At 48.3% G+C, this 18,569-nt stretch overlaps 1 protein-coding gene and 1 long non-coding RNA gene across 3 annotated transcripts in view; one reads left to right on the top strand and one right to left on the bottom strand.

Moving 5' to 3' along the window:
• Positions 1-15,856, top strand: part of PIP4K2A (phosphatidylinositol-5-phosphate 4-kinase type 2 alpha) — a 193,872-nt gene extending 178,016 nt beyond the window's left edge. For both annotated transcript variants that reach the window (XM_045465203.1, XM_045465202.1), the window contains 3 exons: positions 8,540-8,783; positions 10,911-11,014; positions 13,606-15,856. In XM_045465203.1, the coding sequence (XP_045321159.1) occupies positions 8,540-8,783; positions 10,911-11,014; positions 13,606-13,686 (429 nt within the window). In that variant the 3' untranslated portion in view covers positions 13,687-15,856. The remainder of the gene's footprint in view (positions 1-8,539; positions 8,784-10,910; positions 11,015-13,605) is intronic.
• Positions 7,369-13,246, bottom strand: LOC123591240. Its single transcript, XR_006709184.1, has 3 exons — positions 13,145-13,246; positions 12,553-12,682; positions 7,369-7,771 (listed from the first exon to the last, which is right to left on the bottom strand). It is a non-coding gene; the product is annotated as an uncharacterized LOC123591240 (long non-coding RNA).
• Positions 15,857-18,569: the final 2,713 nt, after the last annotated feature.

Genomic DNA, 18,569 nt, shown 5'->3' with positions numbered 1-18,569 from the left:
GTACGTATGCGTGAACGTGGTATACTTTTTTTTTTTTTTACTTTTCTTTATTTTTTTAATACTTATTTTTGAGAGAGAGACAGAGAGAAGGAGAGAGAAGAGTGTGAACAGGGGAGGGGCAGAGAGAGAGAGGGAGACACAGAATCCAAAGCAGGCTCCAGGCTCTGAGCTGTCAGCACAGAGCCCGATGTGGGGCTTAAACTCACGGACGGTGAGATCACGACTTGAGCCAAGGTAGGACACTCAACCGACAGAGCCACCCAGGCGCCTCTATTTTTTTACTTTTAAAATCCAGTCCCCCACACAGCAATACAGCTCGACTACTTAGAGGCTTTGTGGAAAGTTCTTTTCATGTCATCAAACAAAAACAATTAAGATGGCTTGAGCCAAAGGATGAGTGTGCATTAGACTGTATCCCCCGCAAGGGCTGAGCAGTTTTTACAATATTCTTTTCACTGTTCTAACATCTCTTTCATTGTAAGATACCCAGACCGATTGAAGGAGTTCATAATTATTTTCAGGTCATGAATTTATTCTCATTAAAAACATTTACCTTTTTTTTTTTTTTTTTTTTAAACCCAGCTCGTGTACATACTTCAGTTAGAACCTAAATATTGTTTATTTGTGAAGGATACAACTGTCTACTGAGAAAGAGAAATAGAGGGGATCCTGGGTGGCTCAGTCAGTTGAGCGACTTCGGCTCAGGTCATGATCTCACAGTTCGTGAGTTCGAGCCCTGCGTCAGGCTCTGTGCTGACAGCTCGGAGCCTGGAGCCTGCTTCGGAGTCTGTGTCTCCTCCTCTCTCTGTGCCCCTCCCCTGCTTGCACACTGTCTCCCTCTCAAATATAAATAAACATTAAAAAAAAAAATAGAAGTAGAAAAGAAATAGAAAATCATGTAACATTTTTCTCCAGTCTTTCATTAATAAGTTTATTTTTCCATTGTCAGTGGTTATTATTATAATACATATTAAACATTAAATATTTCCCTTACTTGGGTGTCAGCCTGATCTAACTGATAACTAAGTACTCGAGGAAGACCTTCTCAGTTTCAGCTTTTTATTCGTTAATCAGTGACTCTTTGATCCTGAGAATAATATGGCTTGAGCAATTATGGTAAATATGCTTTAGGGGTTGTGCACGATCTGCCAAGAAAAAATGTTTTCATCCTTTTTTCTGTTGGCTGTGTACCACTAGGATATTTAGACTCCAGAAATAACGTAACTGAAGCAGTGCAAATTTACGGCTGAATTACATAAGGATCCTCTTAGCCCTTTTGTTGTCTCTAATAATGTCGTTGATTAGAGGATTTGGAGAGTTTAATCCCAATACGTGGCTCTCGCACTTAGCTGTTCTGTTGAAATGGAAGCAGGGCATAAAGCATTCTTTCCTTAAAAAAAAATTTCTCAGTGGCTGATACAAGTATCTTTAGTTTTGACATTCATGCAGAAGCATCATTAAATTTTTAAGCGGGTAATTATGGTGAGGTAGCTTGACATCTGATCTTGGTAAACGAAACTAGAGTTTAATCTGGTTTCATTTTTGTAACACTCTGCTTTCTAAGTGAGCTGACTGGCCTGTTAGTTTTTTTGGAGGGGATGGGGGGGTTGGTGGTACTTTTTGTTTTTTACTTAAGACTTAAAAGGTGAACTTACTACACCTCAGTAAGTAATCTTTGTTATGTTTTTTTTTTATTTAAATTTTTTTTTTCAGCGTTTATTTATTTTTGGGACAGAGAGAGACAGAGCATGAACGGGGGAGGGGCAGAGAGAGAGGGAGACACAGAATCGGAAACAGGCTCCAGGCTCTGAGCCATCAGCCCCGAGCCCGACGCGGGGCTCGAACTCACGGACCTCGAGATCGTGACCTGGCTGAAGTCGGACGCTTAACCGACTGCGCCACCCAGGCGCCCCTATGTTTTTTTTTAAATGGTTATTTTTGAGAAAGAGAGAGCGCAAGCGGGGGAGGGGCAGAGAGAGAGGGAGACTGAGGGTCCCAAGTGGGCTCCTCGCCGACCGCACAGAGCGCCATGTGGGGCTCAAACTCACGAACCGTTAGATCGTGACCCGAGCCGAAGTCCGATGCTTAACCAGGTGAGCCACCCAGGTGCCCCAGTAACCTGTTTTTGTAGCAGAAAGAAGAGAATGTCCTGAGAATCTAGCTGTTCTCGTTGTTTTGTTTCCCTGCACCCAAAATCCTGTTCCGTTCATATACTCTGCAAAGAAAGCTTTGCACATAACTCCATATTGGTGAGCCCTTTTCTCCAAAAGGAGGTGCTGTATGGAGAGGGACAATCACTTTTGCCTTCTGGCCTGCGCGTGGTCGGCGCCCATCATGACTGCAGAGAACTGACACCCGTATCTCCTCCCACTGGCTCACGCCGGGATCCCCGTGGTGTCCGGGAGCACCCCCACCACAGGGCATCTCAGCTGTGGGGTCTCTGGGCCGGCAGCCTTGGAAGTGGGTGGGAGTCCGGGGAGGCCGGCGGGGGATGGTGGGCCACCAGTGTCGACGGAGCCAGGTGTGGAGGCTGACTCCTTCCCATGCAGACATCGTCTCTTTCATTCGAAACTCCTGGGATGAGTGCTGTTGTTACCCAGTCTGTGGATGGGAAAACCGAGCCCGGAGACTAATTTGGGATTTGAGGCTGTACAGGCCACGCTCCTAAACTGCTCTGATACGAAACGCAAATGAGAAACGTCTGTGAGATGGCAGTTAAGATTTTGTTTCCCGATAAATGACCCAAAGGAGGATTATTACAACTTTTAACGAGTGATGCAAGAGAACTGTTAAATAGTGCTGGTTGGAATTTTAATTCTGCATTGCAGATGTGTTAGGAGGTGGTAATTCAGTAGAGCAAATGTGTTAATAAATAAAGTGAGTTTAAGCGTTGCGAAAGAGAGCTTATTAATGGCTCCCTGACCACGTCGTTTTCTAGAAGGGTTTGTGACAGGACTCGCTAAAGATCTTGAAGAAGACACTAGCTCAGAGATTTGGCATAAAGAGGGATTAATCATGAAAGAATCAGATTAGGTGGGATCTTCTGAGGGGAAAAGAAGCCCAAAGGTCTGGCAGATAATTATTAACAAGTTGGAAAAGGAGGAAAGGCGAGGGGCCTGAAGATTATAAAGATTTAAACATCGTCATGCTTCGAAATCTTACGTACTTAAAAAAAAATCAGTAAATTTGAGTCAGAAGCTTAAAGGGATGAAGAGGAACCAGAGCAGATGTGTATTAAGTTCCTTAATGTCAGCTGGAGGCAAACCCCAGCAGTGGAACCTTTAACCCCTCCCCAGCCACGTGGAATCTTCCAGGCCACGGCAGTTTTGCGACACCCGGCGGGAATTTTCTCTACCGAGGATCTCGAGTTTATTGCCACATTCCCCTCTACTTCAGAAGAGATGGAAAATAAACTTTATGGAGACAAGAGCTAGGGGGGTTCTCCACGCTTCTCCTCTTGGCCCACCTAACTTGAACCTGTCCCCGTGTTTAAAGTGCGGACTTGTTGGAAAAAAGCCTTCTGCCAGAATAACAGCGACACGGGCAATCACAGTAACAGCCTCCATTGTTGCGAGCGAGGCCCGGTTTCCATCACCTGAGCTACGCATCCTCTCTCCTTCCTCTCCACACCCCTATGAGCTTAGCGGGATTATCCCATTGTACAGTTAGAATAACTGAGGCTTGGGGAGGTGGACGCCTTGTCAAGTCACAGAGCTAGTGAGAGAAATAAGGTTTCATTTCCCATCGGACTCCCAGACCTATACTCTTATTTATTTATTTTTTAATATTTATTTATTTTTGAGAGAGAGAGTGGGGGAGGAGCAGAGAGAGAGGGAGACAGAGGATCCAAAGCAGGCCCTGCATCGACAGCAGAGATCCCGATGCAGGGCTCAAATTCACAAACTCTGAGATCACGACCTGAGCCAAAGTCGGACGCTTAACTAACTGAGCCACCCAGGAGCCGGGAGAGCAGCTTCTTACCTAGAGATGCATATTATGTTTCACTGATGGTTTCAGTTTTGTATTTTGGATACAGATGTTTCCTTACTGAAAAAGGGAGCCTCGGCACTAGTCTGACTGCAGAACTAAGGCCCAGGAAAGGGCCTGGCATTGTGAGCATCGCGGATATGGGGGGGGGGCGGGGGGGTACTGCACTGAGTGCAGCAGCCCAGCCATGGTCATCCTCCCTTCCCGGCTGACCTTTGCAAGTTCATTACAGGCAGCCCCTTAACTTTTGTAATCAGGCACACCTGCAAGGGTGTTTGAAAACCAGCCTTCTGAAGGTCAAACAGTAGACTTACATGATAGCGAGGTTCCATTCTGGCAAAGATACGTGGTAAATGCTCTCGCTTTGCTTCCAGTAGGCGCTTCCTCTTACAGTCTCAAAGGTTTCTTTGTTGCTTTGTTCTATGTTTTTACTTGCCCTGGGTGGTTGTTTCTTCGAGAAAGGGGTTAGGGAAATTAGGGTGAGTTCAAGGGGACTGGGGAAGAGGCAGCAGGCATCTCATTCACTTGTCCAGTAAATACTGACACCTTACCACCGGGAATACGGTGAGGGCAGAAACAGCCAGAGCCCCTGCCCCCACGGGGCTGCCGTGTTCAGGGAAAACAGAAGCTTCCCCAAATAATCTAACAAGGTAAATGTGCGGCCAAGCCAAGTGTCATTAGGGAAAAGTGTGCGGGTCCCTCCACGCCGTGCTTTGGGGGCGTGGCCCAGGCAAGAATCGGGAAAGGCTTCCAGAAGCAAGCGTCCCTGCAGGTGTGATCTGAAGGTCAAGTGGTGCAGGTGAGAGGGCCGGAAGGTGGGCTGGAACAGGCTTCAAGGCAGCCAAAGAGGTAATGGGGCCAACCATCCTGGTCCGCTGGGCCGTGTTCGAGTTTGCTTCTGCCCCGCGAGGAACAGGCACCCACTGCAAGGCCTAGAGCAGGGGCAGAGTTAAGATTAAAGTCGCATCTTGAAAAGATCCTCCCGTCCCAGAGGACTGGGACCCTTACCGCTTCTCAGGGGCCTTCCAAGGATCCGGGAGGAGCGGGGATGGAAAGAAGGGGGCCTGTGGCCCGGCCGAACAGCCCGCTCCCCACCCGTGCCCCCCGCCCCAACACGTGGGCTCTCTGGGGAGATGTTGCCAGCCGGGAACCCGGTGTCTGCCGGCGTGCCGCGTGTTCTGCAAGCACCGTGCGGCGTGGGAGGGGCCAGGAGACAGAGACGCACGGACCCTGATGTCCAGGAGCCCAGAGGCTGAGCTCTGCCCCCGCCACAGCCTCCTGCGGCCCGTGGCCACTGGGGAGCATCCTGCCCGCCACACCCGGGGCGGGGTCAGAGAGCATGACTGGGTGTTTTGGCCTCAGTGTTTCCCAGACGTCTTTTGTTTCCACGGGGTGCTCTGAAGGGGGATAAAGCGGTTCCGAGATGAAGCCGCTGTGAGCCGCCGGCACCTACCCCTCGCGGAGACTCCCTGTGCTTGGCAACTCGGGGAGGCCCTCCTCCTCAGGAACCATTTGATTGAACTCATCTTTTCCGTACTAGTGTTGCAAAGAACACGACTTGGGAAGAGCTGCCTTACTGCAGTTTCCAGAAGCAGCGTAGCGCAGCGTAAAGTACGAGCTTTGAACGCGGGATGCTGAATTCACGACTTCTTAGCTTTGAGTCCCTGGAGGCCAGCTGTCTCTGTCCCCACAGCACCTGGTTCTCTTCCACATCCATGGAGATGCAGGTCCGTGGGGAGCAGACCAAGAAACCCAGATCTGGCTACACGGCTGGGCGGCTGGCCGCGTCGGTAGAAGATTCACGGGTCTTACCGCGTGGTCATTCACTCGGGAGAGGGACGGTTGCCCACGTGAGTTCCTGGTCACCCCAAAGCCCAGCACCTGCCAGGGGCCACGGCACGATGAGCAGTCTTTGTCCACCAGACAAAGTCTAGCCAGGCGAGGTGGGCCCAGAAAGGTGGTTCTGTGATTACTTTAAAGGGGGAGTTTGGGGAAGACCATGGGAGGAACAGGAGCTTCCTCTCTCTCTCGGGCTCAGAAAATTGATTCAAGGCATGAGAACCAGCACTGTGTTTTGTTACTGTTTTGTGGTTTTGGGGTTTTTTTTTTTGTTTTGTTTTGTTTTGTAACTGGAATAAGTAACACTTACTTACAAATACTATTATAAGATATTTAAAGTGTTTACGGTGACGATTTGCTGTATGTATCCATTGTCAGAGGATTCCCCCATCAAGTTAGGAACACAACCATTACCTCAGATATTTACCTTTTTTTGTTCTTCTGGTGAGAACGTTTAAGCCCTACCCTCTTAGCGATTTTCAGTTATACGCGACACGGTGTTACCAACTACAGTCACCACGTTATGCGTTAGATCCTCAGACCTTACACAGCTGATAGCTGTAGGTTTGTACCCTTTTACCAACTCTCCTTAGTTCTTCCACACCACCCCCCACCGGCTCCTGGCAACCACTTTTCTATTGATTCTATGAGTTCAAACCCCCCCCCCCCCCCACACACACACACAACATACACACACACATAAGTGATACCACACAGTATTTGTCTTTTCCTGTCTGGCTTATTTCACTTAGCGTAACGCCCAGCAGGTTCACGGTGACAGAATTTTTCTTTCTTTTTTAAGATGAAACAACATTCCTCAGTGTACATATACCCCATTTTCTCGATCCCAGTTATCCACTGACACTTAGGTCGTTTCCATACCTTGGCTATTATGAGTAATGCTGCAGCGGACATGGGAGTACAGATACATCTTCGAGATAATGGTTTTGTTTCCTGTGGATATGCACCCGGAACTGGGATTGCTGGATCGTAGGGTAGTTCTGTTTTTAATTCCTTGAGGAATTTTCATACCGAATTCCATGCTGGCCGCACCGATTTACATCCCCACTGACAGTGCACGAGCTTCTCTTTTCTCCACATCCTGGCCAACACCTGTTATCTCGTCTTTTTGACACCAGCCATTCTGACAGGTGTGACCGCCTCATTGCGGTTTTGATTTGCATTTCCCTGATGAGGAGTGATGTGGAGCATCTTTTTGTGTACCTGTTGGCTACTGAGTACTCTTTTGGCCAAGGGTTTGCACGTATGAGTTTTTAAGTATTAGGGTTCTCCTACCTTGCTTACATACCTAAATGAAGATTTGTGTGATTTTTTTTTTCCCCCTGAGCTTCAATGAGGAAGAGTCAGCCTGGCCCCAGGGGATTCTTGGTGGGAAGACATGGAAATGGGAGCTAAGAAAGAGGAGAGCAGGAGGAGGCCTGGGCTGGTGAGGAACGGAAGGCCTCTGGGCACAGCTGGCATGCGAGGTCCCCTCCTGGTCCTCAAGGGGGAATGGCTTCTCCTTCAGCTCAGACGCCGAGCTGCTTCCCTACAGGCTGGGGGGCCGGGGCGGGGGGGTTCCTGCAGGTCTCCACAGATGGATTTCGTTTCACTCATTTTCGGCCAGAACTCAAGACCGGTCATTTCACATGCTTGCCCTTTGTGTAAGGAAGTTCATGTCCTAACTTCTGCCGGGATGGCCGGAGGCCAGCTGGCTGCTCTGCGTCACCGAACGAGGGTGGCATCAGGCCCTCCGAGAGTCGGGGTCCTGCGTCTTCTTGGGCCATGGGCACGGGGTGGGAGCAGAACCGGACCCTGTGCGGAGCCAGCTGGGTGGGGACCGGGGAGCTGTGGGGTTTTAGCCAGCAGATGGGCCGGCACGTTTTGCCCTCAGTTCTAGCCACACTTTAATGGAGCGATTAGAACACGTGTCTGGGTGCGTCTCCTAAGAAGAGAAAAGAAAAATGGCGTGAGAAGTCCAGAGAGGAGTAGGAGAGGCAGGCTGACCCTCGGAGTCAGGTCTCGGCCCACATTCCGTTCTACCCGCGGCTGGAACGGGACGAGCGGGGACGGGGGTCCTGGGCCTGTGCTGCCTCGTGCGAAGTGGACCACGCCCTCAGCTCCTCCGATCTCCCCGCTTCCAGAAGGAAACCTGAGCAGGACAGGACTGTGTTACTCACCCGAGCACTGACACAGGCGTTTGCTGGTCGGTTGGGACATTTGGGCTTTTACTTCGTGGGGACGGACAGCGTACTCACGTCCTCAGCCCAGTGTGCTGAATTTCCAAGTGCTTTCACAAGAGACTGCTGGAAGCCACTTGGGAGGCCCCTGGTTTTTCCCCTCGGCCAGTCTTAGTTGTTGGGAGAGCAGCTCTCTTCCCTCCTTGCCAGCCATGTGCTGTGCTCTCTGGGGTAATCCAGCCACCATGGGATATGTGCCCGCCTCTCGGCATCCAGCTTGGCGTCTCAGGGAAAACACTACTAGCGCCGGGCCGGCCCGGGGTGTGGGGCTCCGTTTTCGGCCCGCGAAGCTTCCACGGGGCCGGGAGAGCATCACAAAGGAGGCTCCTGGCTGGCCGCCTCTCGGGGAGACCCTCTTCTCGTTTCTGCCGCCCCCTGGCTCACAGCCTTCCCCCGTGTGCATTTTCCTGAGCTTGTTTTCTCCAGATCTGGGGTTTGAAGGCCTGACTGACCCTGCTGCCTCCCACCCTCAGTTTCTTGCCCAGTTGAAGCTCATGGACTACAGCCTGCTGGTGGGAATCCACGATGTGGAGCGAGCCGAGCAGGAGGAGGTGGAGTGTGAAGAGAACGACGGGGAAGAGGAGGGGGAGAGCGACGGCACCCACCCCGTGGGAACCCCTCCGGACAGTCCTGGAAACACGCTCAACAGCTCACCGCCTTTGGCCCCGGGGGAGTTTGATCCAAACATTGACGTTTATGGGATTAAATGCCATGAAAGTAAGCTGAGCTCTTACCACCTCTTTTTATCTATGAAGTGATTTGATTTTTGCATTGTTTCCCACTAGTAATCATAATCCCGGTTAAAAGTCTGCTGCCCTCCAAGGCTGATTCTCCAGAGCCTCAGTAGCTGACTCAGGGACACGAGCATGTTAAGGGTAACTCATCTCTGGTTTTGAAACGGGATGTGATCGGGCCCTTGAATTTTCTGATGTTGGAATGGAGTGAAGCCACACAAACTATGTAACACCCACGTACCCACACTTAGGTGCGGACAGATAACGTATAGAAGAAACGTTTTTGGAATTTTTGTTCTTCACCATCTCTTACGTGGATCCGAAATGTCAGGAATCCATCCTGAGCTAGGCACACACGAGGTCCCTAGTGTGCCTCGCGGGGGAGGGAGGCTCATGCGGACGCCCTGGGGGGCCGGCGTCTCATCGCTACCGGCCCTTCCCCTTTCGGGAGCGCTGAAGCTGGCCCAGGGCGTGGGATGAGGGCGTCTGGTCTGCTGTTGTGTCTGTCTGTCCTCTGCTGTGCCCCCTGGCCGCCCATTAAGGGGTCTCTATGGCCCTCTTGTCTAAGTGAGCCCAATCTTAATCCTCCAAATCTGGGTGACTGGATATTTGAAGGAATATCACCTTCTACCTTAGCTACTGAGACATGAGAAAACCAAGACGATTTGGAGGTAGGATAAAAACAGGCCTCTTATTTTTTGAGTAATAAAAATTGTGGTTCATCATTGTTTAAGAAAAAAAAAAAAAAGATGCGGCCTATCAGCCAAGTGAGCTTCAGTTGTTATTTTGCTCCCCAAAATTTTCTTCAGTGCAGAAAACGAGATGTAGTCAAATGTACTTTTCTTATTGTTTATAATTAAAACAGCCTATTTGTGGAAATACGTGGAAGACGGATCTTAGAGACGATAAATGCCTTTCTGCAGTTCTGATGCTAGACTCAGAATTATGAACGGTTGTGAGTACAGGCACACCTCAAAGGTGTTGCAGGGTCAGTTCTAGACCACCACCACCACGTGAGTCAGATGAATGTTCTGGTTTCCTGGTACATATAGAAGTTATGTTGACACTGCTGTATAGTCTCTTAAGTGTGCAATAGCATTATATCTTTAAAAAACAATGTACGTACCTTATTTTAAAAATACTTTATTGCTAAAATATACTAATACCATCATCTGAGCTTTCAGTGAGTTGTAATCACTGATCACAGATCACCATGCAAATACAATAATGAAAAAGTTTAAACTATTGCTAGGATTACCAGAATGTGTCAGAGTCACGAAGTGAGCAAATGCCATTGGGAAAATGGTGCCAGCAGACTTGCCTGACACAGGGTTGCCATAAACCTTCGATCTGTGGAAAATGCAGTATGTGCAAAGCACCGTAAAGCAAGGTGCGCCTGTAGTCAACGGTAGACTAGGAGTAAGGAGCGTAATTCCATCCACCTGTTGTATGAGCATCTCTCTTTACACCAAAGCAATCCATCATCGTTAAAGAAAATGCAGATTGGCAAAAATTAAAAACCGTCTCCCCCTTGGACCCCTACTGGTAACATCCTAGGGTGATACTTTTTTACTTTTTGAATTGAGAGAGAATTGGGGAAAGTTAAGCTGTTTAACAGGGATGTGTAGGAGTTACGTGGATGCTTTTTCCAAAGTACTATTTTATTTACCAGCTAACTTTCTCTGTGTTTGGGGATAGCTGATACACAGTGTTAACGTTAACTTCCGGTGGACAACACGGTGATTTTAGGCGCTGCGCTGGGCTTTCTGCCGTGCCCCCACCTGCCCACCTCTCAGCCCCGGTGCCGAGTCACTGCTGTGTTCCCTACGCTGTGCCTTTCTGCTCCGGGACTTGTTCCTCCCATAACCGGAAGCCAGTCTCTCCCAGTCCCCTCCCGTCACCCAGTCTGCCCACCTCTCTACTCCATAAAACATGGAGGAGGGAGGAAAAGTTTTTTTTTTTTAGAATGTGTTTGAACTTACATGGACATGGCCTTAGTTTTCAGACTCCTCCAAACCCTGTTCTGTCCTGAGTCCCTCACCCCCAGGACGTGCCTCTCCAGGTGGCGTCATTTGTCCCACAATCACTGCTCTCTCTCATCCCTTTACAGACTCGCCCAGGAAAGAGGTGTACTTTATGGCAATTATTGACATTTTGACTCATTATGATGCAAAAAAGAAAGCTGCCCACGCTGCAAAAACTGTTAAACATGGCGTAAGTATCTCCACTTTGTTTCCTTCTCTGCTCTTGGGCCCTTGCTGCAGTCTGCAGTGCAGGGACCAGCTGTGGTTGCCTCCCTCCCACTGAGCTGTCCAGAGTCCCTCAGGGGTTCTTGTTACCTTGGGGGGTCATGTTCCGAGCGCGAGATTTGGAGCCGGCAAATGCCAACAGCTAATACCAGCTCCCACCACGACTCCCTACGCTTTGGGCAGGTCACTTCAACTCAGCGGCCGGTCGTCTTTTTCCACACTGGGGTATTAGCACACACGTGCATCTCTAGAATACTGTGCGAATTCGTTTTTGTTTGAAAAATGCTTCAAAGACAAAAGTGAAGATAAATGTTTTAACACGAATTCTCAAAACTGTAAAATGTTCAGAACTGAAGCACTATTCTGTGCTTCAGACACTTCCCAGATATGCAGTATTATCTTTCTTTTTGCACAGTGAATTGTGTATTTTTTATCACCGAAAACTTTTGGGTGCAAGATCAAAGTTTAATAACATAAATTCCTCACCTTTATTGTTCTTGCTCTAAATTATCACTATTCTAGGCATATGTTGACTTACTGAATCCCCATGACAAGCCTGTATCCCTGTTTATCAGTTGAAGAAACTGAGGAAGAAAGCGTAAATGGTAACTTGTCAGGGTCACGGCACTAGAAAGTGGTAGAAATGGGACTGCTCCCCAGGACCTAGCCCAGCCCCTTGCTCTGTGCTAGTCCCGGCCCCATGCCCTACCAGCAAATCCCACCTGCCTGGTTGAACCTCCCAAGTGGTGAGTATCCATTATGCTTGTATCGTAGAGATTCATTTTGGCTTTCCAGGCGTTGCTAAAAAAGCTGCAGACCCCCATCCCATAGAGACAGACTTGTGTCTTGGCTTGTTCACACTGGAAGGAGCAATAGTGTGTACAACCAGCCAGGATACACCAGAACATCAGCCTCTATGAAAGGCTCTTTTTCTGTATTTTACAATCAAATAGGCTAGGCTGCCCTCCCAGCAAGGGAACCAGCCCAAAACCATATTCTGTTTGCCAAAGAAACATTTCAGTTGCACCATCAGCTACTACTTACGGTATTCCAACCGTGTGCAAAGCATGACCAAGACCTCCCCTGGCCCAGTGAAAGTGCCGGAACTCCTGCGTTGGTGAGAGAGGAGGGCGCCCGGCAGCTCTCACCTGCTGGCATCGCAGCCTCCCGCATGGCATTTGTGAAGTGTGTGCGTGCCAGACGCACCGTCCCCTTCCCCGATTCTGAGTCCGGGTCAAGAAGCTGGGGGAGGTCCCTCATGGCTCTGTAGTCATTCCGATGCTCACCTTTGATGGCGAACCACGGGCATACTACAGAGACAGAACTGGCTCAGAACCCCGATTTCAGCTTTCCCGGCCGTGTAACCTCGAGAGCTTCAGGTCCCCTCACTAAGAAGGGAGCTCCACTGCCTTGCTGAAGGGGTCTTGTGGAGGAGACGTGAGGCGACCAGGCCGAGCGCCGGGGAGGTGCTCCGTGTTCGTTCCCCTCTTTCCCCATTCTCACCGTAACATCACACACCATGTGAAACTGGAAATTTGCCGTGGCAAACGTGGCTCCACCCGAGTCTCCACTGGAAGGCACCAGCCTGGCTCCGTCATACACCACATGGCCTGAAACTGTGTACAGTTTGCATCTGCAGGAGCAAGACATTACTCTTAGCAAAGGAATGCCGTGCTGAGCTGCTGGGAACTATTCTCTGCCTTCGAGGCCCGGGCTCGTCCGTGGAGATCCCGGCGGCCCAGGCCAGGCATGGAAATTACAGGTTCCCCAGTGACTATGGGTGTCTAAAAATAGCACCTAGTGACTTAGTAAAACTGGTCTTGCCCTTTGCAGCTCAGGAAACTGGCTGGTAACTCCAGACCTCGAGTCTGGTCGCCAGCATCGCCTCTGGTAATAGGAAGTCCCCCACTGAGCCTCCTCGAGGGGCCCCTGCTTCCTTGCTCTGAGCGGGTCACTGTGAAGGGGAACAATGGCACTGCTGTGCCCTGCTGGGGGAGGTGCGATCAGCAGCCTCACGTCCCACCTGGTTACGGTGCCAGCTGACACGGACCCTGCTGCTGCTGTCACCCCCTCTTTTGAGCACTCAGCCACTTACCTGGGTCCTGGAAGAGAAACGCAATCCTAGGTCATTGTCGGTGGAATTCCCCTTCAGCCGAATGTTGCTGTTTGTGTCATTCTCAAGGTATCTCCAATCTGTTCTCCTGAAAAACAAACATTGATTACATGGCTTCCGAATGTAGGCCACACGGAGTCCACTGTTTGAAAGGAACATCCCAGACGTGGCTAGTTCAAGGTGTTTTTTTCAGTTGCTACAGTCACAGTATGTGTGATAACAGCATCTGTGGTTCAGCCTCTCTGCCTCGTTTTCACACAGATCCTAAGAACCTGGACCATTCAGATATTCAGATGCAATATCCAAGATAGAATTCTGAGTTCTGTCTTAAGAACGGGGCACAGATTATTATTATTAGTTTTACGTTTAGCCGCAATTGAAAAAAATGCTCTACATACTGAGTGGTGATTATATCGATATTCCTCTCCTTTCCATCTGCCTAGGCTGGTGCAGAGATCTCGACCGTGAACCCAGAACAGTATTCAAAGCGCTTTTTGGACTTTATTGGCCACATCTTGACGTAACCTCCCACATGACCTTGGACGGACATGAGCATGGGAAGGACAGAGGTGGCTTCGGCGTAAGAAAAATGAAAACCAAACTCAGTGAAGCACACCTCCTCGTTTACATCTTCGGGCCAAGATGACTGATTTGGAGGCTACTCGCTTTAACAGCTACCTGATATTTCCCAGCATCGTTCTAGCTATTTCTGACACGTGTGTGTGTGCGCGTGTGTGTGCGTGCGTGTCTTAAAAATTAATTAATTAATTAATGAAAACTGATCAGCTTCAGTCAGGGTGTGTTTGGGCAACAACCCTCTGATTCCAGCTGTGGACGAATGAATGAATGAATGAGCACATGCGGGGGGAGGAGATGAAGGAAATGCATGTCAGACCAACCATGTTGGCATCACACGATAAACTGTGGATCAGTTTATTTTTTGGAGTTGAAAGATGTGACAGTATTCATAATAATAATGAAGATAATAATAATGATGATAATAATGATGGTGATTAAAAGAAAAAACTTACTGCGAATGTTACATTTCTACCACGCACGCTGACGCTCCTTAACAGCTGTGCCCCAGGCCCCTGGCACCAGGCGGGGGCGTGCCCTGCTTCAGGGTTCCGCCTCCACACGGTGTCCGGGGGGGGCCCCCGGGGTCCGGGAACAAATGCCCCTCCTCCAGCAAGAAGCCGATGCCCCTAGTGACTCTTACCTGTACATTTTTCACCTCAGTAAGTATGTCCAGGAAAACTGCTTACTTCTCTTTTCTTGCCTGGAGCTTCTTCACTGTTACACTCTTATGTTGCAATATAGGAATTTATGCTACAAAATAAAAATAAAGCTTACCTGAAAAGTGCATAGTTTCGGGCAATGGTATCTACATCTCCTACTGTGGGAAGGTGAGCAAAGCATTAGAACTCTGAACTCTCCTGTTAACGATGGCAGATCTAAATTATAAGATGTTTATGTTTGACCATTGTTTAAACAGTGGTATTTTGTTATGAATTATCCCTTTAACTGAAACCCTCAATTTTACTGTTTACATTATTAGGAAAACAGGGATATTTTTGAATCTAAAAATTTAATGTACAGCATGTGATTTTTGAAGTTTACATGTAAAGTCATTTTACAGTGTAGGTGAAATAATGTTTGTCATATTTTGAAATGTACCCTGCAGTCATGTTTTTGGGTGAGTGTTTTATTCAAAGTACACGGTAGGCAGTCTTCTACAATGAAAGTAAAAGGTGGTTTTGTTTCCTCCAGATGTACATTTATCAACCCGATGGTTTTTTTTTTTTTTAATGTTTAACCCAAATCTGGTTATGTAAGTTCATTGCCCTAAACTGTGCTGATTGTGTTTTAATCAGTTTATAAATTTTCAACATCGATCATGTATTTACCAACTTTCTGGCATTTTCTGAAAGGCGTCAAGCTAAAATATTAGACTTGCTTAGAGTAGGTTATCAACTTATACACTGTGCTAAAGCTGTGCCTTTGAAATTCTTTGTTTAAAACATGAGATGATTTTTGTAGGCAGTTTCAGAAAAGAACAAAAAAAAAATCCACCCTCCAGTGATTACTTACAAGTCACAAATACCCCCTGCCATACTGCCCCTTCCAATGACTTTACTTCAGGGCTTATCAGGGCTGCAACTGCGCCCAGTGTGTGTGGGTTTACTTCAGAAAACATGTGCTGATGGCAAGTCAGGACCTTCGGAGGCCAGCAACACCACCGTACCATTATGGACTTCCCCCGGGTTCGTCCTCCACGGTAGATGGTGTCACCACCATGACATGGTTGTCCGAGTCCGTATTTTACGCATTTGAATTAATCGAGACTGGTTTGCCCCCCCCCCCCCCCCCGTTCATTCTGGAATCGAGTCAGTTCGAGTATTCTGAAGTTATACCGTGGTTTCTTTGGCCCAAGACTACAGAGGTGAGACCCTGAAGTAAAGATAAGGTACCCATACATTATTTGAGTAACTATTTCCTTTGTGGCCAGTGTGTGTATGCTTTTAGAAGTTTACAAAATGCTTTCTTTTTGTCTGTAACAGTCTCTGTCATTCATTTCTGTCGATAAACTATTTGGACAGAGTGAGGAAGTTTGCCTTGTATCTCCTAGTGCTAACAATACACTCCAGTCATGAGCCAGGCTTTACAAAATAAAGCACTTTGATGACTCACAAAGTGGATCCCTCGTTCCTCTGTCTCCACTGGGTTTCTCTCTAATGCAAATAAATTTAAAGACTCGGGACTAAGAGCACCTTTAGCTGCACCTTGAAGAAGTACAAGTAAACCCGAATCTCTTCACTACCTAGAGCTTTGCCTTCAACCTGTGAATTATTTTATTAGTAAACAATGGAAACTTCCACACCAAAATGGACTTGCTGTAAGATGAACAGAGAAAAGAAATCTCTTCAGTGAATACCCTATAAATATCATTTTATTTTCCATTTTTACCAACCACAGGTCTATGTCAGCATTTTTTGAAACTCTTATTGGGCCACCGCCGGCGGACGGAAGGCTCTCTTAGAGCATTCCACCGTCATCGGGGCCAGGTTAGCAAACACAGTCCGTTTGACTACAGCACTCGTTTTGAAACGCGTATTTGTTCTAACGCGATTGATACGTGAGGGAAGGATCGGGCATGATGTACTTTTCCCATTTAGTCGTGTGCACTTGAGTCCACGAGGAACACGAGGTGGACACAGAAAACTGCACCTGGCCGAACGGTGCCACACAGGAATACACAAGCCATGCACCCCTCAAGCATCACCAACTCCCTCGGTTTCTCCCCATGTGGGCAGTCACCCTGGGCTCTACCTGGGGTTAGAACCTCACGTCTGACTTCAAATCACTCCTTCCTCTACTTCACAACAGTCCCAGAGACGCAGCCCCTTCCCCTGTTTCCTACCACAGGCACCCTTCAGGTCCTCTTCACGATAACCTGCCACATTTATTGTGGTATTTGTCCATTTCCTGACCACTCAGCAACGCTTAAAACTACTGCTATTTTTATTAGGCTCCTCTTTTTTTTTTAGACCGTATCAGTGATGGAAGTTTTGGGGTGCTGTGCCCCTTAGTCCCAGTATTCCCATAAACTCTGTGGGTTTTCTTGTGCAAAAAGCAATGATTTAATGTTCTGGATTCGATTCACATTGGTCCTAGAAAACTGGTTACTGCAGATTCACAGAAGGGCAAAAGTGGGTATGAAGCATTAATCCTTAACACGACATTTTCGGAAATAAGTGATTAAGGGTTAAGTGCAAGAGACCAGGGGTTGTGGATGCTGAGCTGGTAACGTATACAATGTATAAATGTATATAAGGAAGTGATATAGTGAAGAGGAAGCAAGGCTGAAACATGGAGTTACACCCGGGAGTTCTTAACATCGGTGCTCCGAAAGCCCCCAGCCATCACTGTACACGGAATGTTTAATTGGCACAAAATCAGGGGTCACGGTATATACTGCACATAAAAATCCTTCTTCCAGGTCTCAAAATACCACTTTCCATCTCTTCCTCCCTCCCCATCTTCTTAAACAGCATTTTATTCAGCTCCAGCCACATTATCTGGAGACCTCTATGTTAAAAATATAAAAGTCGCTCTCCCTAAAGGGCGGAGACTTGCTGTGCCCTTTGAATTCCCAGGCACAGGAGTTACGTGCACAGCAGCCTTCACTCAGTCCCCTTCTCCCAGACTAACTGAACTGCCGCCTTTAAACGGTTGGCATATCAAAGAGGCACTGGTGGCAAAGTGGCCCCGAAGACCAGGAAAGTGTCTCTGGAAAAGGAGAGTTGATAAGTTACCAAGAACCATTACTGAAAGTTCCTTCTTTCTGAAGGGGCAGCTTTTCATCTAAACCGAATGCCCTCCAGAAGCTTGTCTTAGTCCTGTTTGTGATGCTGTGAAAATCCTGCCAAAGGGCGCTTACATGCCACAGTCTGGAACTTTCTCTCACTCTTAAACGCTTGCGTTTGACTTTTTAAGAGAAGGGACAAGAGACCAGGGTTTCTCGGAATCCAGTGTGATGCATCCGTGTCCCACAACCCCACACTTACTCCTGGAGGAGGCGTCACAGATGAGGAACCTTTGGCCCACACAAGCTAGGTGACTGGCCCGAGGGCACATGATCCTTACCAGCAAGGCCAGGGCTGGAACTCCGGCAGCTCAAGACTGGAAGTTGAAGGTTTGACTGATGGACGCAGCACCCTCTCCAGACTCCAAGACCTCACCACCACCCTTCCTTCGGCAGGGCTCCTCTTTCCCAAGCCCCTCAGCTGTGTCTGGAGAGCCCCCGCCAGCACGCGGCCTCCTGGGTTTTGTACCAACCCTCCCATGGTTCATGTTATGAGAGTCAGTCTGTATTATTCCCTTTCCTATCTTTTCCTCAGTCCAACAGCATTTTCTTTACTGTTGCCTGACTTTTTAAATCGAGAGGTCTCACTTCCGATGGCCAGTTTGGAAAACGGTCTTAAGCGATTAATCCCTCCCACCAACTGAATCACTCATTTTAAATACTTTTTGTAACATGCTTTCTGTCTCTCCCTTTCTCTCTTCCCGCCTCCCTTGTCTATACTTAAAACAGGGGCGCCTGGGTGGCGCAGTCGGTTAAGCGTCCGACTTCATCCAGGTCACGATCTCGCGGTCCGGGAGTTCGAGCCCCGCGTCAGGCTCTGGGCTGATGGCTCAGAGCCTGGAGCCTGTTTCCGATTCTGTGTCTCCCTCTCTCTCTGCCCCTCCCCCGTTCATGCTCTGTCTCTCTCTGTCCCAAAAATAAATAAACATTGAAAAAAAAACAATTAAAAAAAAAAAAAAACATATGAACGAGGCAGCTTCTTACTGATTAGAGCAGGAGTCAGCAAGCCACAGTCGGAGGGCCAAATCCAGCCCAACACAT

This window comes from Leopardus geoffroyi, chromosome B4 (genome assembly GCF_018350155.1).
Source record: "Leopardus geoffroyi isolate Oge1 chromosome B4, O.geoffroyi_Oge1_pat1.0, whole genome shotgun sequence".
Classification (NCBI taxonomy): domain Eukaryota; kingdom Metazoa; phylum Chordata; class Mammalia; order Carnivora; family Felidae; genus Leopardus; species Leopardus geoffroyi.
This window is presented reverse-complemented; position numbering and strand designations above follow the sequence as displayed.